At 37.4% G+C, this 27,696-nt stretch overlaps 3 protein-coding genes across 3 annotated transcripts; 2 read left to right on the top strand and 1 right to left on the bottom strand.

Annotated features, from left to right (window-relative positions):
* Nucleotides 1–96: 96 nt before the first annotated feature.
* Nucleotides 97–3,394, top strand: LOC111887867 (formate--tetrahydrofolate ligase). The gene is made up of 5 exons (XM_023884005.3): nt 97–416; nt 775–924; nt 1,037–2,212; nt 2,731–2,877; nt 2,956–3,394. The coding sequence occupies exons 1-5, from the start codon at nt 267–269 to the stop codon at nt 3,229–3,231; spliced, it is 1,899 nt and encodes a 632-aa protein (XP_023739773.1). The 5' UTR covers nt 97–266; the 3' UTR covers nt 3,232–3,394.
* LOC111887868 (peroxidase N) lies at nt 3,352–4,696 on the bottom strand. The gene is made up of 4 exons (XM_023884006.2): nt 4,481–4,696; nt 4,183–4,365; nt 3,925–4,090; nt 3,352–3,827 (listed from the first exon to the last, which is right to left on the bottom strand). Exons 1-4 carry the CDS (start codon nt 4,694–4,696, stop codon nt 3,403–3,405), a joined length of 990 nt encoding a protein of 329 aa, XP_023739774.1. The 3' UTR covers nt 3,352–3,402.
* A 19,866-nt stretch (nt 4,697–24,562) lies between these two features.
* On the top strand, nt 24,563–27,137 carry LOC111887872 (probable plastid-lipid-associated protein 12, chloroplastic). Its single transcript, XM_023884010.3, has 11 exons — nt 24,563–25,094; nt 25,222–25,275; nt 25,348–25,422; nt 25,505–25,624; nt 25,715–25,906; nt 25,985–26,068; nt 26,152–26,238; nt 26,354–26,407; nt 26,547–26,626; nt 26,739–26,846; nt 26,938–27,137. Exons 1-11 carry the CDS (start codon nt 24,816–24,818, stop codon nt 27,011–27,013), a joined length of 1,209 nt encoding a protein of 402 aa, XP_023739778.1. The 5' UTR covers nt 24,563–24,815; the 3' UTR covers nt 27,014–27,137.
* The last annotated feature ends 559 nt before the right edge of the window (nt 27,138–27,696 follow it).

The raw sequence follows: 27,696 nt of genomic DNA, 5'->3' as shown, positions 1-27,696 counted from the left end.
TAGTTGAAGGACCAAAAATTATAAAAAGATATAGTTCAAGGTTATTTTTAAAATCCATTCTTTTTCTACCACATGTTGCACTTTGCTATGCAGGATTACAAGTGTCACACCGTCACCGCTGTGAGTTATCGGTTTAGAAAAGTGCCGCAGCTGCATGCTCTGTACGCAACCCTTCGTTCATGTTCAAATTCTGAAATCCAAATTAAGGATTAACCCTCGAAACCTTTCAAGATAGTTGTGGGTAAAATTCCCCCCAAAAAGCAGAGATGAATGCAATGACATTGCAAGTTGTATCCCCTGTTCCAACAGACATAGACATCGCAAATTCGATTCAACCTCAACACATATCCGCCATTGCCAGAAAGCTCAACCTCAATCCAAATCATTACGATCTCTATGGAAAATACAAGGCCAAGGTATCTGTTTTCGTGTTTGTGTTTGATTTCAAGGTGCCCCAATCTCTATAGTAATGCACTCTAACTCAATATTTGGATATCGAAGTGAATTGATTCATGGTTTACCCCATTCAATTGCGATAACTAGGGTTTAGTCTGCTTCAAATCTGATGTGGATTTTTATTTAATCACGGAATCAATTGGACATTGGTCATGGGTTTTAAGTTAATCAACCACAACCACTGCAACCTTCAATTTCACCGATAGATTCACATTACAAATTCCTTCATTTGCTTGATAATAGTATCAAATTTGCATCTGAAATTGGCCAGAACCGAAGCGTTAATGATGCTACGATTTCCTTTTATGAAAATGTTAGGTTTTGTTGCCTGTGATTGACGAACTCAAAGGACAAAAAGATGGGTTCTATGTCGTTGTCGGAGGAATAACACCAACTCCTCTTGGAGAAGGCAAATCCACCACTACTGTTGGCCTCTGTCAAGCTTTGGGGGCGTTTCTTGATAAAAAGGTATCACTTTTTAACTTTTAGTTATTTCCTGCTATTTTCCCTTGATCTTATTGTTATTGAAATGTATTTTAGAAAAAACACTTATCATTCTTGATTGTCACCGGAGGTGTAGGTGGTGACCACCCTAAGACAACCATCACAAGGGCCAACATTTGGCATCAAAGGCGGTGCAGCTGGCGGTGGTTACAGCCAGGTCATCCCAATGGACGAATTTAACCTCCATTTAACCGGCGACATCCACGCCATCACCGCTGCAAACAACCTCTTAGCCGCCGCCATTGACACCCGAATGTTCCACGAGTCAACACAATCCGATTCCGCCCTTTTCAACCGCTTATGTCCACCAAACAAACAGGGTAACCGAATCTTCAATGATGTCATGTATACGCGCTTAAAAAAACTCGGCATACACAAGAAGTTTCCGGAAGATCTTACACCCGAAGAAGTCAAACGGTTTGTGAGACTCGATGTTGACCCAGACACGATTACATGGCGTAGGGTTATGGACGTAAATGACCGGTTTTTAAGGAAAATTACAGTTGGACAAGGGGTGGATGAGAGAGGGATGGTGAGAGAAACGGGGTTTGATATTTCGGTTGCTAGTGAGATAATGGCGGTTTTAGCCCTAACCGATTCTCTATCCGACATGCGGGCCCGCCTCGGGAAAATGGTGATAGGGAATAGTAAATCCGGTGAGCCCGTGAGTGCGGATGATCTTGGCCTTGGAGGGGCGTTATCGGTATTAATGAAAGATGCAATAAATCCGACGTTAATGCAAACTCTTGAAGGGACCCCGGTTTTTGTTCACGCGGGCCCGTTTGCTAACATAGCTCATGGGAACTCGTCGATTGTGGCGGATAAGATCGCGTTGAAGTTGGTGGGGCCGGGTGGGTTCGTGGTTACGGAAGCAGGGTTTGGATGTGATATAGGGGTTGAAAAGTTTATGAATATAAAGTGTAGGTATAGTGGTTTGAGACCTCAATGTGTTGTTATTGTGGCAACTGTTCGGGCTCTTAAGATGCATGGTGGTGGACCGGCGGTTGCCGCCGGGAAACCACTTGATCGGGCTTATGTTAGTGAGAATGTTGGTCTTGTGGAAGCCGGTTGTGCCAACCTGGCGAGACATGTGGAGATTGTGAAAAGTTATGGGGTGAATGTCGTCGTGGCGGTGAATAGGTTTTCGAGTGATACGGATGCGGAAATAGCGGCGGTGAGGGCGGCAGCATTGGCGGCTGGTGCTTATGAGGCGGTTGTTTGTTCTCATTTTGCACATGGTGGAAAAGGAGCGGTTAGTTTGACTCCTAACTTGTAACTCCATTGTAGATCTACTGATTAGACAAACTTTCTAAGGCTATTTTCGATGATAAAAATGAGAAGAGTATTCGCGTCTTTTGCATTGACGAAATATCAAGAACGGGTCTCTTCCACACCTAGTTCCATCTTTTTGGGCGAAACAAAAAATTACAATTTTGTCCCATTGACATTTGAGTCGCCCAATGCATGCCAAACATAATACAACCCATTATGTCATGTCCTGTGTAACAAGATATGACGACACTGTACTGTGTTTGGTGTGCATCGGGTTGAGACTGTGACTGCTGTCAATGGGACAAAATTGTAATTTTTTGTTCTACCGAAAAGGTGAAACAAGGTGGGGTGGACACTCGTTCTCGATATCTCATTTGTGCAAAAGACATTAATGCCCTTCTCATCATCATCGTCGAAAATAACCCTAAAAAGATTGTCCAATCCGATGTAACGAACACAAATATGCATCATCATAATTTCCTCATGCGATTTTACCAGATTGACCTTGGTGTTGTGGTTCAAAAGGCCTGTGAAAATGCAACCGAGGCTTTCAAATTCTTGTACCCTTTGGATGCAAGCATCAAAGACAAGATAGAAGCGATAGCAAGATCATACGGTGCCAGTGGCGTCGAATACTCCGAGCAGGTAATTAATTCGATACATTTCATTTGTGTTTGACCTCGAGGGGCAAATGTGTAAATTCACTTGTGTTTTTTCTTGTAGGCCGAGAAAAAGATCAAAATGTATAGCAAACAAGGGTTCGCGGGACTTCCAATCTGCATGGCGAAAACTCAATACTCATTTTCCGATAATCCAGCAGCGAAAGGCGCACCAAGTGGATTTGTGTTGCCAATTAGGGATGTGAGGGCGAGTATTGGGGCTGGATTTATTTATCCATTGGTGGGGAGTATGAGCACGATGCCTGGGCTTCCTACTCGACCTTGCTTTTATGACATTGATCTCGATGTTACTAATGGAAAAGTAAAAGGGCTTTCTTGAAATTTGTGTATGTGTTAGTTAAATGCCTAATTAACTGAAAAAGAAACAAATAATGGCAAAAACAGCCCCTGAATGTTTCTGGATTTGTTGCAAAACCCTTCGACTAATCTTTTATTACATTCTGCTTATTTATGTAAATAATATTCGCACCAAATCCACAATATTTCCCGCCTACGAATTCACAACCCTGCAATTTTTTCGAATTTCTCCGCTCTCCCCCGTGAGGGGGTTCGTATTCCCCATCTTAATCATCGATCTAACAAAATCATTAACGAAAATCCGCGAGTCATTACTGTAGATTTCAACTAGGGTTCGTGTAGTCGACACAGCTTCATCGCTCGAGTACAGAAATTGATCAGATTCAAGAAGTCCCTTTCCGTTCACCAAGTTTTGAAAGTAATGGTTGTCGAACAAGTCAACGGAATTCCGATCGAGAGCCGTCGTCTTGTTCCCGTCTCCGTTCGCCGGACATTGAGCTTGAAGGTCTGATACCATAGCCTGATTTAATAGCGTCTCATCAGGACCGTTTGTTCCAGAGAAGTTGAATAACCTATTGCTGAACACAGCACACCTCGCCGATCCAATCGTATGCGCACCTTGCAGAGTTTAAATCCAAGTAAGTGAATTCATCAATTCCTAAGTAGATTTATGAAGTAAACCTTTTTGGATCTTGTCTGTGATGAAAAATCGCACCTGATAGGGATACAACATCTGTAAGGTTGAGGCCAACGGCGAGAAACTTGGTGGCGATATTAGCAACGGACTCAGTCGGGCCAGGGAGGTTAGTATTAGCTCCGGACTGATTCGCCACAAGTCCATCTCTTCTTCCTAGTAAGACTTTCCACGATGGCCCTCCACTCTGCAATTCGTATTTCACAGCTATTTTGTTTGAAAAATTCATTTTACATAGGGTTAGGGTTAATCACCATTGATAATCATGGACTTACTTACCAAGAGAACTGAATCTTGTGCTGCTATGGCTAGAATGTCGGCACATGAAACCACTCCACTGCATGAGCTTTCTACAGCTGTTTTAATGGCATCAACCACCTCAAATCCCCTAGCGGAATTGATGTTAGGGAAGGCAAACTTCTCCCCATCATTTCCATCCAATAAAATTGATGCATCACAACCCTGAAAGTAGAGTTCTTTATAAGATAGGTTTTTAAATGCTTGGCTTTCATTATAGCTAGTGAAAAGAATAATATGAAACAACTCAGAAGTTTATTTTTATATTAAAAGAACTCACATTTACAAAGCAATCATGGAAATGAAGCCGAAGCAAAGAAGCAGCCATTCTTGTTTCAGTTTTGATTGCATTTAGCACTTGTTTACGTACAATGTTGCGAAGATTAGGGCATGAAGTTGAGTAGAAATCTTCAGTTAACTGAGATCTTGCAATTAGAAACAAGATTGACATGGTCATAAGCCATACAAAACCACTACTCCAGTTTAAGTTCTTCATTGTTTTAACTCTCAAGAATCTGTTTTTTACTTCTATATTGAAGGTAAAATTTAGTGATTATGGCTTAACCCTTAAGAAGTTATGGTTTTATATGCTATTAGGAGTGTAAAACAATATTAATATAACAGATTATGTAAGGTGCACTAAGCATAGGATTGGCATAAACTTAATGGTTTAGGGAATTTAATATTGACTGAAATGTTGGATAACTGTGGTTGAGCCAATGAGGTTAATTAGTCGGTAGTAAGCTTTGTGTTGTTGCATCATGGTTATTTTACATGGCTACCACTTTTGTTATTTTAAATGGGGATAACGAAGATGTAGTTATGTTTTTCTATTTCTCTTCTTGTTTTGGCGAATTAACATGAAGTTATGTGGTGCTTACTTGTGGTCTCACTTATCTACACAATTTAGTTGTATGTTAACAATAGATTGTCCAATTAAGATGCATGTCTAAGGTGTTGATTGTTTTTTAAGAAAATGGTATTTTTCTCCTCTTATGTCTCCTGGCAGGCAGACATTACTGTTTGTTTTTTAGAAGACTACAGACATAAATAGAGTACATTCATTGCGTGAAACAAGAACAAGGTACTTATGCTTAGTGTGATTAGATAGTGGGTTATTGTGTAATTGTAGCAATTATAGTTAGATGAGTGTTGTAATTGTTTTGTAAGAGGAAGTTGATTGGAAGTAATATGTTAAAAGAATGATGCCCTTTTGCATATAGTTGTTTCTTTTCAAACTAGTTATTTATTGATTCATGTTGTGATTTTTAAAATATTTAAATGTGTTTTGAATTTGTTGTCTAAATGGGAGAAAAACAATGTGTTTTTGTAGATTGTAGACATTTGTTCCACATTTTTTTCTAGTAGCTTTTTGAAATAGAAATAGACTACTTGCATTTACATTTTCAAAAACAAACATAACCTAAGTCTTCAAAATTTTACCATCTCATATATAGTTAAAAGTTCTTTTTAAACAGTGTTTGGGTTATATTTCTTGACTTTTGAGTGTAAATTAGCTTTTAAAAACTAAAAGTCACAAAAAGTCATGCTTTTCTAACTTTGAAAACTCATCTTTTTATTCTTTACAAAAAGTTAATTTGAAAAGAATTTTTGTATTTCCCAAACATCTTTTGTTATTTTTTAACTTTTTAGAAAAAATAAAAGTCAAAAGTCATTTTAAAAATAATCTCAAACACGCCTTAAATCTTAGTAGATAATAAATCTTAGTAGATAAGTACAAAAGATGTTTGACAATGAGCTTTACACTCAACTCCAAAATCCCACAAATGAAAACTTGAAGACATTTTATAAAAAGTGATGTTTTGATCAACCACATTTGTATACTTCAGTTTTTACTATTACAATTGAATCTCACTCCAAAATCTATTTCTTTTTACTTTATAAGATTTCACTGCTTTTCCTTTTTTTCATACACATAGGAACCAAACTTTGATCATATCAATTTTTACAAATACAATTATATAGACTTTTAATGTCCTAGTAAGAAAAGTGGAAGTAAAATACTACAATGTCACAATTAGATGTATTTTAAAATATGATAAAAAATCAAAACCATAATGGTATAATATACAAATGAATGAAATTACATTGTTATTTAGCGGATTTAGCCCTTAAAATTACAAATGAAAGTGGAAGTACAATGACAAAATTAGATAAATTTTGAAATATGATAAAAAAAATCAAAAGTATAATGTTATAATATACAAATGAATGAAATTAAATTGTTATTAATTGGATTTAGCCCTTAAATTTTTTATCAGCCACATTTGCATATATATCTAGGTCCATAAGTACACATTAAAGCCAAAGCCAATAGTTTTAAAGACACAAAAGATCCCGATAGCATCCTACATAACCAATATAGGGTAAATAACATAAAAATCACTAACTTTTCACTTCATATATATATATATATATATATATATATATATATATATATATATATATATATATATATATATATATATTGACGCCTTGTTTTTTTGTTACAAATAAGTCACTATGCTTTCAATTTGTTGCAATTCTATCAATTGATCAGTTGGCTTCAGGTCAGTCGATTCCACTGCTGACGTGTCAGAAGCAAAAAAAAAAAGTGATGCAAAAGACACTATGTTTTTAATCTTTTGCGATTTTGACATTAAGATTGCAATAGTTTCTAATATTGGCACTAAGTTTTCAATTTTCTCTAATTTGCAACATAATTAAAATAAACATATGCAAAGACATACAAAAAGAAACAATAGTTCATAAAAAAAATATCATTCATAATTCCTTTTCAAACAACGAAGTTTACTATTAATGGAACGTTCAAAAATATGAGGGTAATTTTTTTTTTCATTTTTAAAACAACAAAAACACTATTTATCATTACTAAAAAATTAAAGGTATTTCATATTAAAAACAATTATCATAGTACAATCCCAAAATCTCAAGGTTGCGGAAAATATGGGTGTATGCGCTGCGATCAAGTTGGAGCATTCCCTTTCGAACCAGAAGTACCTGACAACTGTAAGCACAAATCTTAGTAAGTTCCTCAAATACCACATACCGTACATACCTACGAGTCATACATATCATAAATATCCAACATTCAATAGGAGGTGCTATGTGCCAACTATAGTCTTGCCATTATTCCACGAGCCGTATCATGGTCTTCCTTGTTAGGTCGGGGACCAAAACCCTTGTCTTCCATGCAGCATCACCAAGATAACTAGCATACAATCTATAACTACTTATCTACTAAATTGCTAGAGTCCAAACTCTGGTCTTGCATACAGATTTGCCAAGTGCCACCTACTAGTCTTTCATACAAATACCAAGGGTCGCCCCTGGTCTTCCTATAATACGTAAACAGATAGGGTCGACATTGGTGCCTTCAAACCATGGTATAGTGAGGAGACTCACCTCGCACTGCTGAATCACACTGATAATCCCTGACAGTTGGTCCGATAATTGAAAGACCCTCATTTTCGTATTTATGAAAGATCCAAACTTTCATACTATTCCAACATTACTCTTAAGTTACTTCCTCAAAACATGCTACATGCATATTTATAACAAAAAATATTTTATATTGATAAAGTGATTACAAAAAATTGGATACAAACCGACTAAGTTTTATTATATTACATATCTACCCAAGAATCTGTTATTCATATTCATACATGAACATTAAATACAGAGAAATAGTATTAACTATTCTAAATCTTTCAGCAGTATAAAACTATACTAGATATTCATCACCTGTAATTGTTAAACATTGAGAGGGATAAACGATAATGCTTAGTGAATTCAATAAATAAATACAATATAATCTTATGCCATATATATATACCAATATGATAGAAGCAAAGAGGAACAAGAACAACAATAGCATATGCGTGTCATATGTCAGACTTTCAATATCGACTCATGATCAAATTCAAAGATTTACCATCAATGAGACTTAACAATTTCAATACTTGATATACATTAATAAAACTTCGGCCCAAATGACACAGAAGACATACAAATTTCGGATTAATCATTCTGATAGATTTCAGGTTTTTACGCCCTGTTTAGCATTTTGGTAGATTTCAGGTTTTCACGCCCTGTTTAATATCTCGGTAGATTTCAGGTTTTCACACCCTGTTTAATCTTCTGCCAATGTCATTAAATAGAAGTCATTCACTTACGGGGGCCATGTTCTACATGGCTAGAGGCTTCGTACAATTACCAATGTGAATCTAAGTCCTTTCATTGATCACATGGTCAAAGGTATTACTTTTGGTATGAAAATAGCAGAAAACAATAACACGGGAAAATAACTCGGAATAATAACATATCAATACCACTATGAATCTAAGTCCTTTCACTGATCACAAGGTTAGAGGTATAGCTTTGCTATCAAAATAGCGAATAAAAATATCACGGAAAGCATATAGCATATATAACGCATAACATACAGTTGTTCCTATATATTGAACTCACATTGAAATAACCGGGGGTTAAAATAGTAATTTGTGTAGCACTTCGTTACTAGAAATAGCTTTCTTCTTGTCACACCCCAAAACCGGAACGGCGGAAACGTTCTGGGGTGGATGACGTCATGTCAAGTATCACAACACATGCATTATAGTAATCAAAGTACAACAAAACATTGCATTAATAGTAATAGTTTTACATGGTTACATTACAATACATCAAAGTAATACAAGTAAATATAAGTAAGTACGACATGACACTAAGCTATCTTCATCAACAGCTCCGGGGATGTACCTGTCTAATGCTAACCTGAGAATACAAGTTATTTGAAAAGCGAGTATCAGCATTTTTACAAATGTTGGTGAGTTCATAAGCATTTAGTGGCGTTTTTATTCAAATAACTTTAATAAAAGTAGTAGTTTAAGAGTTTACAGTGTATTAGAGTTCTTTCCAGAAAATCCTATATTTTCTTTAATAACAGCATCCTTCTACCAAGGCTGGACGGAGTTATGTTGTAAAAAGTAGTTTTCCCTTAACCGCTATCATTATCAAAATACCGAATTTAATTATTAAAGAAAGCAAGAGAAATCAGGGAATAACATATGCCTCAGCAGTGAGGACTGCTGACTACGACAAAGGAATCATAGACTCCAGGAGAGTATCGAACGAATGACACGCCTGGTTCCGTCTAACAAATGGAGACACAGACCCCAGAAGGTACCAAATGAAAGGTACAACTGGTAAGGTCTAAAACAGTGAATACAGACCGCAGACAGTATCAAATGAAAGATATATCTTGCAAGGTCAAACAGTGAATACAGACCGCATACAGTATCAAATGAAAGATACAACTTGCAAGGTCTAAAACAGAGAATACAGACCGCAGACAGTATCAAATGAAAGATACAACTTGCAAGGTCTAAAACAGAGAATACAGACCGCAGACAGTATCAAATGAAAGATACAACTTGCTAGGTCTATAACAGTGTGACTCTGAAAATGAGTTTCCCAGCAAACAGTGTAAATTGCTGGTGAAATACCGTTACCTTAAGACCATGAATTATAAGGTAACCCGGGATACTCGTAACCATACTAACCGACACTAGAGTACCAGACGCCCTACGAGCGTCTTGAGAATATGACATTTGTCACCCCTTGGCTTGGTAGGCCGTGGACTGTAGCTAGCAGTCAGGGTGCGGGGGTGTCAATCCCGTATAGATCTATACACACAATGTCCGCTCTCCCTACAGGAGACTCTGGTTACCAACTAGACGACGGAGAAGGCTGTGTCCTGAAGATGCATCCCAATTAGTGGGTAGAGACTTCCAAATAGTGGGTTTCTAACGTAAGTGTTGAACTAGAGGTAGAGACTCACAACTGAACTGAATGAAGTAAACCCATATGTCTATGCTTGTGTACATAATATATAACTAATAAATCAAACGACCTTCGGATGGACATCCGATCCCACTAGACCACATCTCAACGAAGAAAAGGAAATAGGGCGTACAAGCCTTCCTAAGTCCTTCAATCATTACTTATATGCATCTAGACAAGCATAGACATACATCTAACTACGCTTGAGTGTGTAACAAGTGGATTCATATCGTGAAGTATAAGTGTACAGTGTGGAATAACCGAATCGTGAAGTATAAGCGTGCCAAAAGTAAGTGTATCACGAAGTAGAGACGACAACAAGTGAAGTAGGAGCATATCGAGTTTAAGTGAAGTAGAAGCGATATCAAGTATAAGTGAAGTAGAAGCGTATCACTAAGTAAGAGTGTGAACAAGTATAAGCGTCCAGCAGGTATAAGTGTATCACGAAGTGGAAACGTTATCAAGTATAAGTGAAGTAGAAGCGACAACTGGTGAAGTAGGAGTGTCTATCGGTATAAGTGACTACCAGTATAAGTGAAATAGAGGCAATAACAGGTATAAGCGCTTCAAGAAGTGAAAGCGTTACCAAGTAGGAGTATAAAATAAGTAAAAGCGAAGCAGCAGTAAATAATAAGTAAAAGTATACGTCGTGAAAAGGGAACTTCGATGAAAGCCTTGAAAAAAAAACCTTTATACTCAGGGAAAATCACATTTGGTATTCTTTGGTAAAATAAGTTTGAAAAACTTTATAAATCCTTGGAACCTTTATAAACCAGTTTAAAATGAATTTAGATAAAACAATATAAGTAAGAGTTTTGAAACAAATGAAAACCCTTTTGAAACCATCATAGTATCCTACTCGGTAAAACAGTATACAGTGTGGTAAAATCTTGTGCATGTGGGTGATCAATCACATGTGATTGATATGATAACTGGCATGTTTAACTTGTATTCCCCCCTATAAAACATGTAAAAACATTTAAAAGGTTCATTCAGGGGTATGAACTCACCTGGCGTAAGTGGATCCGACAAAAGCGCCGGTTGGGTGCTCGGTGTCAAGTAAAGACTTGGACACACTAAGTGACCTATTCAACATATGATAACATATGTTTACATACAATTAGTACATATAATACTAATTAAATAGGTATACGCACCCTAAAGAGCGGAAAACACCTTGGTTAAGTGTTTGGGGTGTCCCGGGTAACAACTAAGAGCTCAAATGGCTTAGGAATGGAGTTTGCTCTCTGAGAGTAAACTCTCTACACTCAGTTTACGGCCCAGGGACAACTCCCCATGAGTTTACGGCCGTAAACTCATGGTGAGGGGCTCTAGTGTGTTTTAAGGCTCTATCTTGTTAGTGGAATTTTGCTAGGTCCAAATCCAACAGGCATGAGTGAGTTTAGGGTCTTTAAGGGCACCATTATGGAGTTTACGGCCCATGAACCATCCCTAAGGGAGTTCACGGCCGTGAACTCTTATTCTTTGAGTTTAATGAAGTTTCAAGCCCCTAATACCCTCTTAGTAATTATTCAAGGCTATAGGGGTGTTTGGGGTTCCAAGTGTGCACTCCTTTAGAGTTTATGGTCCAAATGACCATCCCTTGGGAGTTTACGGCCGTAAGCTCTATGGCTTGGCCGTGAACTCTCATACACCCACAACTCTTTGATTTTAAGCCCTTGTTTCAATCCTAGCATTTTCTAGTGAAAGTATAAGGCCATTTAGGAGGCATTTACTATCATTTTAGCATGTTTAGGGGTGTTTACGGCCTAGGCACTTGCTTGGGCCGTAAACTCCATGTTACCCCATATTTCCTTGTGTTTAAATGATCTAAACCCGAAATAGCAAGTCCCTTAATTATGTCTTAAGCCTAAGGGTGGTTTGGGAGTGTTTTTGGGGCATTTTGGCATGATTTAGAGGGGTTTACGGCCTAAGCATGTGCTTGGGCCGTAAACTCTCTTTTATGCCCTAAATTGATTGTTATAAATGAGCAAACACTCTTAGGCTAATTCCTCTATTTATTTCCAAGCTTTTAGGGACACGTTTGGGTCTTTTTGGCCTCAAATAAGGTGTTTACGGCCTAAGGAGGATCTTAGGCCGTGAACTCCTTTTCAACAGCTTAAATGGTCGAATTTTAAGCTATAATCATGAGTCATAATGTTTAGAACAAGCTGATAGGTTTTTTAATACAAACAATCCTATGTGTGCATGCAACCCAAGTTGGATCTATGTTTTCACTATAAGACATACAACTTTATGAACACAAAATAAACCCTAGCATGCTTCTATAATTTTCGAAAATTACATAGAAGTGTAGTAGACATACCTTTGTTGTTATATAGCAATAACAACTAGTTTCCTTGATCTCTTGAACTCTCTTGAACTCTTGAAAGCAAGCACCACAATTGTAGTGCCTCTAATGGCTCACAAACACCTTGAAGCAAGAAGGCAACTAAGAGAGAAGAGGGAATGATGCTAATTTCGGCCCTAGGGTTCCCTTGGAATCAAGTGGCCTTAAATTGAAGCATAGGGCATGTATTTATACTATAGGGTGCTAGGGTTTTAGTCTAAACCCTAATGGACAGCTTAGCCACACAGCAGCCCAAGGAACCTTATGGAATGAGGCCTTGGACGAAAATATGATGATCCTTTCATCATAATTTCGTTCCCCCTTAGTCCATTAGGTTTCCTAGCCCAAAACTCAACTATCACACATTTGACAGTTTATACCCTTTTATTTAATTAATCTCTTTTAGTCACCAAATTAATTCCTAATTAATTTATGACTAATACTAATTAAATAAATATGATTTCTCCTTTAATATATTATTCTTATAATATATAAATAAATCATAATATCACCTCTCTCATATCAAATTACCTTGTCAAGTTGCTTTGGTGAAGGCAACCCAAAAGGACCATGCACACTCGGGTCAAGTATATACCAAATATGGTTACTAACTTAGACACTAATCCAACAGTCTCCCACTTGGATAAGTCTAGTAACTATATCTCTTGTATGACTTCCGTACCCGATAGCAATCGTAGCTTTCAATAGCCGCTGTCAACCCTGACCAATAATCTGTCCTTTAGATAAGGGATCACATAATCCTCTATTCTAGATATCATGCTAACAATACTTATTGTTTAGCACTTTATTTCTTGATCTCTGATTTGTTCGACATAGAACTCAGTTGAACACATCAACTTTATCTTGACCGGACCCGGCACATAAGTCAAACCAAATCATCAAGTGGCCAAGATATCGCTTTTATCCTCATAGAATAAAAGGAACAGAAAAACGTCGACTAATATGCCTTTATCATTTACTAGTTAAACCACACACAATAATACGTTTTATAACATCAAGTTACTGATGCGGTTTCACATTATCAATGTATAATCAACTAGCAAACAATAACCATATCTCTAGGTTTAAAGATTATATGATATTATCATCTTGCGATCACTTGTGATAACATTCATGAAGTAATACCAGCAAGTGTGGGTCTATTTCAATGCTCAATACAAATTTCATAAGCACTCATAAACTTTGCAGCAAACCTTTGCTATGTCTAAAACTTTTCAGACAATCTACAAACAAATTTATGACAATCTTCCTTCATATCTACTTCCAACATATGAGCGATTGTGAACTGTTCGAATAATCTTATTATTCAGGAAGTCAAAACATGCAAAATTGACACAATAGATAAATAATCAACACAAGATAGAAACTTTCTTATAAATAACACACCTTTATTTAATCATCATTTGTTGAATATGACATTATCTATTACAAGTTTCCTACCTATCTAATCTAAACTAATATCGTCCTTCAGCCCTACGCTCCTAGCGTGCTGCAAATGCTTGACCCTACTCAGTCCCTTCGTAAGGGGATCTGCTGGGTTATCTTCTGACGATACCCTCTTCACAACGAGGAGTCCCTCTTCTACCCGATGTCTAATAAAGTGGTATTTCCTGTCGATATGTTGAGATCTGCCATGATCCCTTGGTTCCTTGGTTAAGGCAACCGCTCCTTCATTATCACAGAAAATTTCCATGGGCTCCTTTATGGATGGCACAACTCCAAGGTCTCCAATGAAGTTCTTCAACCATATAGCCTCCTTTGACGCTTCGCTCGCCGCAATATACTCTGATTCGCACGTTGAATCAGCTACGGTCTCTTGCTTGGAACTTTTCCAAGTCACTGCTCCTCCATTTAGGGTAAAGACCCAGCCCGACTGCGATCGGAAGTTATCCCGATCCGTCTGAAAACTAACATCACTGTACCCTCGTACTCTTAAGTCATCACTCCCACCGAGGACTAGAAACCATTCCTTGGTCCTCCGAAGGTACTTAAGAATATTCTTAACTGCAATCCAATGTGCTCTACCAGGATTCCCTTGATATCTGCTGACCATGCTTAAAGCGAAGGCCACATCAGGGCGAGTACAAGTCATAGCGTACATGATAGAGCCTACTGCGGAAACGTAAGGTACTCGGCTCATATCAACTATCTTTGTCTCTGTACTCGGGCTCTGAGTCTTACTCAGCTTGGTATTGCTTTGGATTGGCAACTCCCCTTTCTTGGAATTTTCCATACTAAAACGCTTTAGCACTTTTTCCAAGTATGTATCCTGACTGAGTCATATCAGTCTCTTTTCCCTGTTGCTTACTATTCTTATTCCCAGAATATAAGCGGCTTCTCCGAGGTCCTTCATAGCGAAACATTTCCCAAGCCAGGACTTGACTTCCTGCAAGGTTGGGATATCGTTTCCTATGAGTAGTATGTCGTCGACATACAATACGAGAAAGCTTACTATACTCCCACTGGCTTTGACATACACACAAGATTCATCTTCGCTTCGCAGAAAGCCAAACTCTTTAACCTTCTCATCAAAACAAAGATTCCATCTGCGAGATGCTTGTTTCAATCCATAAATAGATTTCTCAAGCTTGCATACTCTATTGGGATGCTTCACATCGACAAAACCCTCTGGCTGATTCATGTAGACATCCTCAGCCAACTTTCCATTAAGGAAAGCAATTTTCACGTCCATCTGCCATATTTCATAATCATGAAACGCAGCTATGGCAAGCATCACCCTAATAGACTTTATCTTCGCAACTGGTGAGAAGGTCTCATCATAGTCAACTCCGGGAGTTTGAGTAAAGCCCTTCGCAACCAATCGCGCTTTATAAGTATGCACTTTCCCATCCATGTCCGTCTTCTTCTTGAAGATCCACTTGCACCCGACTGTCTTACGACCCGGTACATTATCAACCAAATTCCAAACTTGGTTGTCGTACATGGACTGAATCTCGCTGTCCATAGCCTCTTTCCATTTTGCAGACTCCGGGCCTGCCATGGCTTCCTTATAGCTGCTAGGTTCATCCAAATTTACTAGTGTACTATCACTAATAAATGTATCCCCTTCAGTAGTAATATGAAAACCATAAAACTGGGGTGGAACACTAGCCCTAGTGGAACGTCGAAGAGGTAAGGACACGTCAACAGGTTCAACAGGAGTTTCCTCCTCAAGTTGAGTGCCAGTGTCAGAGGTTCCTTCATCGCTTTGATCTTGAATTTCTTCAAGTTCAATTTCCCTCCCACTGTCTTCTTGGCCTATCAATTCCTTTTCTCGGAAAACTCCTCTTCTAGCAACGAAGACAACATTGTCACTCGGTCTATAGAAAAGGTAGCCAAAAGACTTCTGCAGATAGCCGATGAAATAACACTTCTCACTGCGAGGTTCTAGTTTGTCGTGAGTCTCTCGTCTTACGAAAGCCTCACAACCCCAAACCTTGATATGTGCCAACGAGGGAGCCTTCCCTGTCCACATCTCGTGAGGAGTCTTGGAAACCTTCTTAGTGGGAACTAAGTTAAGTATATGGGCGGCAGTCTCTAAGGCATACCCCCAGAAAGCTATTGGTAACGAAGTCCGACTCATCATAGAACGAACCATGTCCAACAAGGTCCGATTACGTCTCTCAGCCACACCATTCAATTGTGGCGTTCTCGGAGGCGTCAATTGCGAAACGATTCCACATTCTTTTAGATAGTCGTGAAACTCAAGACTTAGGTACTCTCCTCCTCGATCTGACCGAAGCATCTTGATTTTCCTGCCCAGCTGATTCTCCACTTCATTCTTAAACTCTTTGAACTTTTCAAAGGTTTCCGACTTTTTCTTGATCAAGTAGATATATCCATATCTGCTATAATCATCTGTAAAAGTCACGTAGAAGCGGCAAGCATCCCTTGTGGTGGATCTAAAGGGCCCACACACGTCGGTGTGTATGAGATCCAATAAACCCTCACCCCTTTCACAAGTGCCAGTAAAGGGTGACTTGGTCATCTTCCCAAGTAAACAAGACTCACACGTGTCATCGTCCCTAAGGTCGAATGACTCCAACACTCCATCCTTTTGTAGTTGGGCTATGCGTTTCTTGTTGACATGGCCAAGGCGACAATGCCACAAGCATGCTTTGTCTAGACTAGTAGACGAATCAATATTCAAAACATTATTTCCAAAATTATCAACAATCATCACTGATTCATAAATCCCATTACATGGTAATGCATTGAAATAAAAGACACCATTCAAATAAACATTAATAGAACCATTACTATTATCAAAAGAATATCTGAAACCTTGTCTAAACAACCTGTGAAAAGAAATAATGTTTCTTGCCATATCTGGCGAATAACAGCAATTCTCTAAATCTATTCCTAACCCATTACTCAACACTAAAGAATAAACACCGACTTTGGTCACAGGCGAAGATCTTCTGTTTCCCATAATCAGGTTCATCTTCCCATGCTCCATCTCCCTACTTCTTTTTAGGCCCTGCAAATCAGAACAAATGTGGTAACCACATCCTGTATCAAGAACCCATGAAGTAGCAAATGATGAGTTATTAGATTTAATAGAATACATACCTGCAAATGTGGGCTTGATCTTCCCATCTCTTATGTCCTGCAGATATTGTGGGCAACTTCGCTTCCAGTGGCCCTTTTGGTGGCAATAGAAGCACTCTGCTTCTTTAGGATCGGAAGAGGGTTTAACGGGGCCAGCTTTGGTCCCACTTGAGGACGAACCATCACGGGGTTTCCCTTATGGTGGCTCTTACATGGAGCCTTCCTCTTTTTACCCTTTCCTTGACCTATCGCCATCACAGAAGCGGCCACAGCAGGTGACGGTGCAACGGATTTGTCTTTGAGGTTGCTCTCAGCAGTCCTCAAGAGTCCTTGGAGCTTGCTCAAGGAGACCTCCTCTTTGTTCATATGGTAGGTCATCCTAAACTGATTGTAGCAGGAGGGCAAGGAGTGGAGGATTATGTCAATAGCCAAATCCTCATCAAACTTAACATTAAGTTTGAGAAGACGATCAACATACCTCTGCATTTTCTGCAAATGAGAGGTTAGGGATTCTCCACTCCCCATCTTAGCGGTGATCATGCTAGTAATGATCTCATAGCGCTCTTGCCTCGCGCTCTGGCGATACCTGTCCAGCAAATCCTGATGCATTTCATATGGATACATGTCCTCATAGGACTTTTGGAGTTCGAGGTTCATGGTGGCCAGCATGATGCAGTGAACTTTCGTGGCATCACGCTCGTGGGCCTCAAAGGCGGCCAGTTCCTCAAGAGTAGCAACATCTGGGATGATCTTCTCAAGCTTTTCATCGAGGACATATTCTTTGTCCTCGTAGCGTGTGATCATGCGAATGTACCTCATCCACTCGTTGAAGTTTGAACCATCAAATGTCACTTTCTGACACAAGTTCATCAACGAGAATGACCCAGAAGCGTTTTTGTTGTTGTTGTTAGCAGACATCTGAAAAAGAAAGGGACAAAGCTTGATTAGAAATGAATCCCTAATTAAACACCCAAATGAGAAATTAGGGCTAGGATCCAACAACATTATTTACAACTTAGAAAGGGATGCCGTACTCTAAAAGTAAATAACTTGAAGGTAAGTGAATGACGATTCACTAATTCTCACCATGAAAAACGAAAAAGCAATTTAGGTTTTAAATGTATTGAAAACTCCTAGATCTTTGAGATTCATTGAACTTTTCAATGGCATGTTTAAATCTCGATATGCATTTCACATTTGCGACTGGGATGCCGAGGATCGCAAACAAATTTGTGAATAACCATGCGAATTAACGTGGTGCACTCAATGTCACTATCACCTAATCAATGTGCCGGTAAACCACACACGCTCCATTGATCTATGACAAACATCGAGTCACCCTTCGCTACATATGTCATCCCCAAATTAATGTGCCGGTTAACCACACGTGCTCCATCAACGTTTGACAAGGGTACGAAGTGTAATTCCATGGATTAGCATCATTTTCACATTTTACCCTAAAGTAACTAAGAGTGGGAATTTGTAAAACAATGTAGTTACTTTAATATTTCCATTATACTTTTAATGAGGAATTAAGTGCCCTATCCTATCCGTTCGGCTAACGACCCTCCACCAGTCAAGCAAGCGGTAGATGTGAGTGTACATCCATTAAGCGCCATTTTATAGGCAGCAACCTTATACCCACCTTATAGACTGGCTTCGTGAATGAGGTCTACTAGCGATAAGACTAGCTTATTCTTATACATATATAATAATTAATCTTATAATATCATAATTGTATAAGGGTGTATTTTAAAGCATTTCAAAATACTAGTATCTTAATGTGTATTTAAAATTTTCGAAAATTAAGGCTATCTAATTTAAAATTTTAAACACCAAAAACTTTGATTTAATAATTATCAAAATAAAACAATTAATTTGAATTATTAAATCTTTAAGGTTTATCATAAAATCAAAAGTGATATTATCCCCTAGATTTTTGTATTTTTTTTAAATATATGGAAAGGATAATACAAGATCTTCAATTATCTAGTTTAAACAATTAAATTGATAATCACAAAGATAGCAATATCCAAATCCCTAAAATCTTGGGATCTTATCTTGGGGGGCAAGGGATTTTCGAAATCCCTAGGGTTTCTTAACCCTAATTTCGAAATTTGGAGGCTAGGCAAAAAAAGGTTTTAAGAACCCTATCAAAAAATCGCCAACTAGGGTTTTGCAACCCTAATTTGCGAAAATCACCATGCCTTAGGGTTTACTTGCCATAAACCCTAATTTGTCAAATTCATAATATGTATCAAATCCAATTGAAAACAAAAAACCAATAGCTCTGATACCACTGATAGGTTTTTTAATACAAACAATCCTATGTGTGCATGCAACCCTAGTTGGATCTATGTTTTCACTATAAGACATACAACTTTATGAACACAAAATAAACCCTAGCATGCTTCTATAATTTTCGAAAATTACATAGAAGTGTAGTAGACATACCTTTGTTGTTATATAGCAATAACAACTAGTTTCCTTGATCTCTTGAACTCTCTTGAACTCTTGAAAGCAAGCACCACAATTGTAGTGCCTCTAATGGCTCACAAACACCTTGAAGCAAGAAGGCAACTAAGAGAGAAGAGGGAATGATGCTAATTTCGGCCCTAGGGTTCCCTTGGAATCAAGTGGCCTTAAATTGAAGCATAGGGCATGTATTTATACTATAGGGTGCTAGGGTTTTAGTCTAAACCCTAATGGACAACTTAGCCACACAGCAGCCCAAGGAACCTTATGGAGTGAGGCCTTGGACGAAAATATGATGATCCTTTCATCATAATTTCGTTCCCCCTTAGTCCATTAGGTTTCCTAGCCCAAAACTCAACTATCACACATTTGACAGTTTATACCCTTTTATTTAATTAATCTCTTTTAGTCACCAAATTAATTCCTAATTAATTTATGACTAATACTAATTAAATAAATATGATTTCTCCTTTAATATATTATTCTTATAATATATAAATAAATCATAATATCTCCTCTCTCATATCAAATTACCTTGTCAAGTTGCTTTGGTGAAGGCAACCCAAAAGGACCATGCACACTCGGGTCAAGTATATACCAAATATGGTTACTAACTTAGACACTAATCCAACACAAGCTAGGGTAAGCGGACTTATGATTTGGAAGCGTTTGGTTGCGGATTTGGCTCAAAAACGGGTCTAGTGAGAGAGTATAGAGAGAAAGGGTGGAAAAGGCTCCAATGGAGTTTACTCCCCCTTATATATGGGTGGGAGTTGGAGCTCAGTGATATTCTACCCGATACTGTCGTTTAACGGGGCTTTTGGTCGCACCCGATTTAGTGGTCGTAATAATAAAAACTAATTTTTTCCAATTAAATGGAAATGTGAATTACGAGTTTTTATTTCTCTTATCACGACTTAATGGCATAAAGATATAAATAAATGAAACATTTACTTATTTGACGACCTCAAATTAACGGAATTTTTATACAGTGGAATATTCCGTTAACGGTAACGGGGTAATGTAACAGAATAACTTTGGGTTGTCACACTTCTATAAAACCAGGAGCTTTCTCGAAAACCCGGCTCTGCGAAGGTAGAGCTTTAAACCGAAAAGATAAATTTCTCGGGGTCTTCGGGCACTTCGGGGCGTGTTCCGGGCTTTAAAAATGATATTGGGGCTTCGGGGGAAGTGGAAATAATAAAACTATTGAAAAAGGGGTGAAAAATCGCAATTTCCAAAGTTTACCCAGGAGATCTCGCAGCCACTATATATAGCTACGAGGGTCGGATCCGAAGCAACGAGGGAGAGGCATGTGGCTCGGATCTTCGGCCGAAGGAAGAACATGTGGCAGAAGCAGCGAAGGCAAGCGAGGCTCGGATGCGAGGGTCAGACGCCTGCTGGCTTGGCTCGGACGGCGACACGCGCCGCACCTCGGATGCGCCACGACTTCGGAAGCGAGGAGTCACTGTACACACGTCGAAGTCTCGGCTACACATCGCGATCTTTATTTCGAGTTTTTAGCTGTCTACCGCTATTCAGAAACTTAGAAAAATCATAACTCCTCATACGAAGTCAGATTTAAAAGTTCTTTATATGAAAGTTTATTATTTTAACGAGTTCTACGACTTTCATTTAGATCACTAAGGCTAAAAAGTAGTTTATCGGAAACTCACTTTTTATACGACATAGTGTTTGCCGATTTTATCGTGGATCTTCGATTGGTCATAACTTCTTCGTTATAACTCGGATTTCGACGAGGTTTTCGCCTAAACTTTTCTAACGAGATTCTTTACAACATTAAATAATAAAATTGTACTTATTTCAAATTTCATATTTTCGCTAAAATTTAACTATTTGGCTTTTAATTGGAATCCCATAAGATTTCCAATATTTTCCAAGTGATTCTAAACATAGTTTTACTTCATTTCTAGTAAAACTATCTGTTACAACTCAACACTCAATATTATTCACATTTAATAATTACATAACACGATAACAGAGCGTGTATGTTACAACAATCCCCCGAACTATCAATATTAAATAACACTCAATTAATAATTGGAGTCAAATTTATATCTTTCAATCCGTACTTAGGGTAAAAAGACCATTTTACCCCTTATCTAGCTTGGCCCAAGACTAAGGCCTAAACCTACAATCCAAAAGGCCCAAACATGCCCCAAAATATCCCATAGTTAACCCTGATCAAACTTCTGGTCAAAGTCAAATTCAATAATCCATATTGACTAAACATGTCGTGTTGCCCCTTAGCCACACCGTGTTCCTCCAGCATCTAATCAGTCAGGAAAAATCTTGGCCATACGTCGTGTTGACTTGCCACCACGCCATGTTCGCCCGAGTTTCAACTGCTTAATACATTAAGTTGTTTTCTCCGATTCCAAGAGCTCCAAAGCTCAGATCTTGTCCATAATGTGGTCCAGAAGGATAAATTTTCCAACTTTATCCATTGGGACTACCCAAAAAAGTTCAAAACTAAATCCATAAAGTTTAATAAGAGCTTAATCAACAAGCACTTAATCCTCCAAGTTCGAAGTCCATCATTTCCAGAAGTGATTCAAACACCAAAACCATCCCCAATGTTGGTGCTTTATAGACATATATGTCCAATGCATGTCTTGAACTCGTATTTGGTCAAAATGAGGATTCATGACCTAATCTTTATGCATGACATCAAAACTTGATTATAATCCATATTCCAAACACTACTAACTCCTCTTGACCTGGAGATTCATAAAGTTACTAACTTTATGAGGTCTAACCATTCCATCTTTCAAGAATAATAAGATAAAGGAACAAAACTCAAGATCTAACAACTATAAATGATAAAAATCGAGTTTTGTACACTTACAAAGGTCCAGAAGAGTGCCAAGGTGGAGAATATGGACTTGTTTGCTTGATCTTTGCTTTCTTTCTCCTCCTTCCTTCTTAGCTTCAAAAAGCACCAAACTAGTTCTAAAAATGGATGAAGATGATTAGGGTTTCTTTCAGGGCTTGAGGGGCTGATGATGGACAAACCCTAGCCTCCTTATTCCTTTAAATAAGGAGGAAAAACCCAGAAGATTAGGGTTTTCATTCCAGCCGTCAACACGTCGTGTTCCAAGAGGCAACACACCGTGTTGACCTTAATGAAAGTCACGCTTCTTCTTATCTAGACATGCCATGTTGGTTCCTCCAACACGCCGTGTCCAATCCTCAAAAGGGGATTTATTTCCAACAATTGTTCCTCAAGATTCTGGGTGTTACAATTAAAGCAGTGTAGATATTGAAAACATGAACATATAAATCCCAAAGTACAACTTAGTCATGATCTTGTTCTTGTGACACGTTCGACTGAAATCATAAGGTTGTTTTCATTGAGCCTCTTTAGTTGTTACAGAGAAATTGGAAATTGAAAGTAGGTTTTCATAACCAGGAACTCTTGATAAGTCACACATCTATTTTTCATAATTAAACCATTTGAAGTGGAACCAAAACTTAGACCATGCACAGAAAGCAAAAGAAATAGACATCCTAACCTATAAGATTGATGTAGTAACATATATAAAATCCTGTAATAACATAAAGAGCACTGATCTCGATGGAGCTTCTAAGCTGGTTTTTCATATATGAAATCATAATACAACATAAGATCGCTAGGTTAGATATTTTTAACTTATCAAGACACACTTGATTTGAATGATTTTTTTTTCATCGTTTTAACTTAGAGGTTAGGATGTTTATTTCATTAGCTTTTTGTATGCAGTCAAAGTTTTGGTTCCACTTCAAAATGGTTTATTGCAAAAAAATAACTATGTAACTTACCAAGAGTTCCTAGTTATGGAAATCATAATACAACATAAGATCGCTAGGTTAGATATTTTTAACTTACCAAGACACACTCGATTTGAATGAATTTTTTTCATCCTTTTAACTTAGAGGTTAGGATGTTTATTTCATTAGCTTTTTGTATGCAGTCAAAGTTTTGGTTCCACTTCAAAATGGTTTATTGCAAAAAATAACTATGTAACTTACCAAGAGTTCCTAGTTATGGAAACATACTTTCAATTTCTCTTTAACAACCAATGAGGCTCAATGAAAACCAACTTATGATTTCAATCGAACGTGTCACGGGGACAAGATCATGAATAAGTTGTACTTTGGGATTTAAGTGATCATGTTTTCAATACTTATATTGTTTTTGTGGTAAACGTCGTTGTTTGAAAATGAAATAGGAATGAAATACTTTTTATGAACCATCATTTTCTTGTTGTTTATGTCTTTGCATATGTTTATTTCATTTATGTTGCAAATTGAAAAAGATTAAAAACTTAATGTTAAAAGCGCAAAATTTTGAAAATATAGTGTCTTTTGCGTCACTTTTTTCGCTTCTGGGCAACCGACCAACCTGTAGTCAATCGGTCAACTTGTCAAAACTGCAACAAATTGAAAACTAGGCCTGACAATCGTGTCGTGTTCGGGTTGGCGGGTTAAAATATGTCAACCCAAACACGACCCATTTAAATATGCATGTCACGGGTTGGCGAGTCACAGGTTGGCGGGTTTGGAACGTAAACTCATATATGACCCGCCAACCCATTTATTTATACGGGTTCACAGGTTGGTGAGTTTGTGGGTCAGATTTGGGTTTGTGGGTCAAATTCCATAAATAAAATTGACAATTAAACATGAATAAATTTTTGATGGTTGATGCAAACATATCTGAATTTTAGACTAAGTGTTAATCATCAAAATTAAAATTAAAAACATTTATAGAATCATGTAAAACTAAACATTAATACAAATATAGATAATACTTATTATATAATACTTATTAAATATTGATCCTTGATATATAAATATATTTAAAAATATAAAAAATATATATATTTTATTAAAAATATAAATGGATTGGCGGATCAACCTATTTATTTTTTGAGAAACGCATATATGACCCGTTTAATAAATGGGTTGGTGGGTCGGCGGTTTGAAAAACTCAACTCAAACCCATTTATTTCGTGTCGTGTTGCGGGTCGTGTAAAGAATTGTTGATAATAAAAGCATCTCTAAGAGCTGACAACTCGATTCCAAATGGTAAGTAAAACAGACACTGAAGCTCAATATCCAGCTCCAGAAATTACAAACGAGCAAAGATATTTTTGGAGCTAGCGATCACCATTCACACACCTTTTTCATGAAGTCGAGTAATTGTTAGCCAATGATAATGATAAAGCTAGATATAGGTGGGGTCTGATTTTATCACAACCGTGCAAACTAAACAAGAATTATCGTTCAGGATGCTGTGGCGATTATCTCCGATATTTCTCCCTTCCAAATCCAGTTTTTTGTTTAATTCAAAATGGTTTGCTCACTCGACGTAGCAAATCTAGGGATTCGATTCAATCCTTTGCCTCATATCGATACTACTTTTATCAATCAAAGAAGGATTCGACCTCGCTCTGTAATCGCATTTCCCACATCCGATTGTCTGAAGCATCGTCTTCTCCGACGTATCTCGTGTTCTACAGTCGACGAACAACAGATTCAGCAAGCGTTTAGTGATGCTGAGAACTCACTCATCAGTAGTCTCATTGGCATCCAAGGACGTGGTCGCTCTGCTTCTCCTCAGCAACTCAAAGTAACACCCTCTTCCTCTTGTCTGTTTAACTTACCAAATTCTATGATTATGACACTGCGTGTCTTCTCCAATCATCAAATTTGCCATCGCTTATAATCGCATAACATTATATTTCTGAATTGTGTAGGAAGTCGAACAAGCCGTGACAGTTCTAGAAGCTACTAAAGGTGTCCCTGATCCTGTAAGTAGTGTAAAAACCCTAAACTTTTTTGAGTTTTATTCATCCGATTCAAGTGTGAGCTCAATTCTGCAGACCAGTTCGAGTCTAATCGAGGGCCGATGGCAATTGATTTTCACAACAAGACCTGGAACAGCTTCCCCGATCCAGGTTACATGTTACCGCATCTCCGATGAAGATCCAATGCAAACATTTACCTCCAAAATTAACCAAACCTTCATGATTCTTGTAGAGAACATTCGTCGGAGTCGACTTGTTCAGTGTATTCCAAGAAATTTACCTTCAAACAAACGATCCACGAGTCTCCAATATCGTCAAATTCTCCGATTCAATAGGTGAACTTAAAGTCGAGGTACGCCATTGTCGACCAATTCCTCGCTCTTCACATAGGTTCGATTGTTGCGTTTTGACAGTTGACACGATCTAATTGGTTTACACTCAGGCTGCCGCTGCAATCAACGATGGAAAAAGGATTCTTTTTCGTTTCGATAATGCAGCATTCTCATTCAAGTTTCTTCCCTTCAAAGTTCCATATCCGGTGCCTTTTAAACTCCTCGGAGACGAAGCAAAAGGTTGGTTAGACACAACATACTTGTCGGAATCCGGAAACCTTCGTATCTCAAGAGGAAATAAGGTAATCCTAGTTCATGTTTCTTTTAATGCTTAAACTCCATGTTCATGAAGGATCAGGATCTACGTTGGTGTAGTGCAGGGGACGACGTTTGTTCTTCAGAAGCAAACGGAACCCCGGCAAAGACTGATTTCTGCAATTTCCACCGGTCGTTCAGTGATTCAGGTAACCATTTCAGATCTTCTCGACGAATCTTGGAAGTTTGTTTTCTAGATTTTTTTTTTCTAAAATTTTTGTCTTTGTGCAAGGCGATTGATGAGTTTATGTCGTTAAATCAAACGAAAGATGAACAACAACTCATTGAAGGCGAATGGCAAATGATTTGGAGTTCACAGGTTTTAATTTTATTATATATCAAATATCAAAAAAAAAAAAAAAAAAAAAGGGGGTATTTAAGTCATTTCACTAAAATTAAACAATTTCCTTAAAAAAATTACTATATTTTTGCAGATGGAAACGGATAGTTGGATAGAGAATGCAGCTAATGGTCTTATGGGCTCACAGGTACAAAGTTCAAATCTAGCTTTTCAAAATTTTAACACAAACATTTATTTTTATTTTTTTGTTACAAATCTTATGATGCTGAATAACTTTTCATTTTTTCTATATTGTATTAATCCAAATTGTTTATTGTGATATTTAGATTGTTAAAGAAAATGGGAGACTCAAGTTTCTTGTTGACATATTGTTTGGGGTCAAATTCTCCATGAATGGAACATTTGAGTAGGTTTTTATCCCAAGTAGTTTCACAATTAGTATCTTAAAAACCCTAAACCTTAAACCTAAAACTGGTATTTAAATATTTAAGTGTAACTTTTTTTTTTTTTTGATGTAGAAAATGTGACACAAATATATATGATGTGATGATGGATGATGGTGCAATAGTAATTGGACCATATGGGCTTCCAGTTGAGCTAGTAACCAAATTTAAATTGGAAGTCTTGTAAGGACTCAAATCTAAACTTACTATTTTTTTTATTCTCTTTTATATTTGCATGGTGATTTTTTTTTATTTTTTTTTTATTTTTTTGTAGGTATTCGGATGACAAAATCAGGATAAGCCGGGGATATAGCAAGATTCTCTTTGTCCACATTCGTGTTGGAAGTTGATGAAATACGGAATTTGTATTTTTATAAAAAGGAAGTTAAAAAAAAAAAGATCAAGATACCATATTGCTTGTTTGAGAACTTTGAAGATTTTTACATTGTGATTAAGAAAATGTTAATTCTTTTTTGATGTGGTGTAGATAATGAGTTGAAATTGTAATTAATGGTGTATATGCTTTAACCACAGCTCAATACATATCTTTGTCTAAATTTTGAAAATTTTGTCCTGGATTGCTACGAAATGTGATTGTTTTTGTGACATTTTGGACAAAATATTCAAACAACAAATGTTTAGTCATCGAAATAATCCAATTATAACTTCATTTCACGTGAAACATTTACTAGCTGTAAAAAGGGTATGCAACAAAAATGACCTCAAAAGTCGAAAGCATATAGGATATAATAGTAAGATAACTTTTTTTGGAATATTTATGTACAAACCTTTAATCGTTCACCTATTTTATCATATTTTACTATCATAACATTATTTGGAATATTTACATACAAAGTACAAACATTCAACATCCCACCTATTTTATAACACTTTCACGATAGGAGACTAGAATTCAAGGGTGTAATTCTTGACATGATCAATGACACACCACGAAGATATACACGTTTGAGTTGATTTTTTCTGACCTGACAACATGTTTATTATACCAGTCGTGTTTAGTTTTGCAAATAAT

Source organism: Lactuca sativa, chromosome 1 (genome assembly GCF_002870075.4).
Source record: "Lactuca sativa cultivar Salinas chromosome 1, Lsat_Salinas_v11, whole genome shotgun sequence".
Classification (NCBI taxonomy): domain Eukaryota; kingdom Viridiplantae; phylum Streptophyta; class Magnoliopsida; order Asterales; family Asteraceae; genus Lactuca; species Lactuca sativa.
This window is presented reverse-complemented; position numbering and strand designations above follow the sequence as displayed.

What these genes read in the sequence shown, in the direction of transcription:
- LOC111887868 (XM_023884006.2), bottom strand. Translation starts at nt 4,696, where the DNA reads ATGAAGAACTTAAACTGGAGTAGTGGTTTTGTATGGCTTATGACCATG. An exon ending in CACAAGATTCAGTTCTCTTG is followed by an intron (nt 4,091 to 4,182) that starts GTAAGTAAGTCC and finishes TACGAATTGCAG; the next exon opens with AGTGGAGGGCCATCGTGGAA. An exon ending in AGATGTTGTATCCCTATCAG is followed by an intron (nt 3,828 to 3,924) that starts GTGCGATTTTTC and finishes AAACTCTGCAAG; the next exon opens with GTGCGCATACGATTGGATCG.
- LOC111887867 (XM_023884005.3), top strand. Translation starts at nt 267, where the DNA reads ATGAATGCAATGACATTGCAAGTTGTATCCCCTGTTCCAACAGACATA. An exon ending in CACATGGTGGAAAAGGAGCG is followed by an intron (nt 2,213 to 2,730) that starts GTTAGTTTGACT and finishes CGATTTTACCAG; the next exon opens with ATTGACCTTGGTGTTGTGGT. An exon ending in GCGTCGAATACTCCGAGCAG is followed by an intron (nt 2,878 to 2,955) that starts GTAATTAATTCG and finishes TTTTTCTTGTAG; the next exon opens with GCCGAGAAAAAGATCAAAAT.
- LOC111887872 (XM_023884010.3), top strand. Translation starts at nt 24,816, where the DNA reads ATGGTTTGCTCACTCGACGTAGCAAATCTAGGGATTCGATTCAATCCT. An exon ending in CTAAAGGTGTCCCTGATCCT is followed by an intron (nt 25,276 to 25,347) that starts GTAAGTAGTGTA and finishes TCAATTCTGCAG; the next exon opens with ACCAGTTCGAGTCTAATCGA. An exon ending in GTATCTCAAGAGGAAATAAG is followed by an intron (nt 25,907 to 25,984) that starts GTAATCCTAGTT and finishes GGTGTAGTGCAG; the next exon opens with GGGACGACGTTTGTTCTTCA.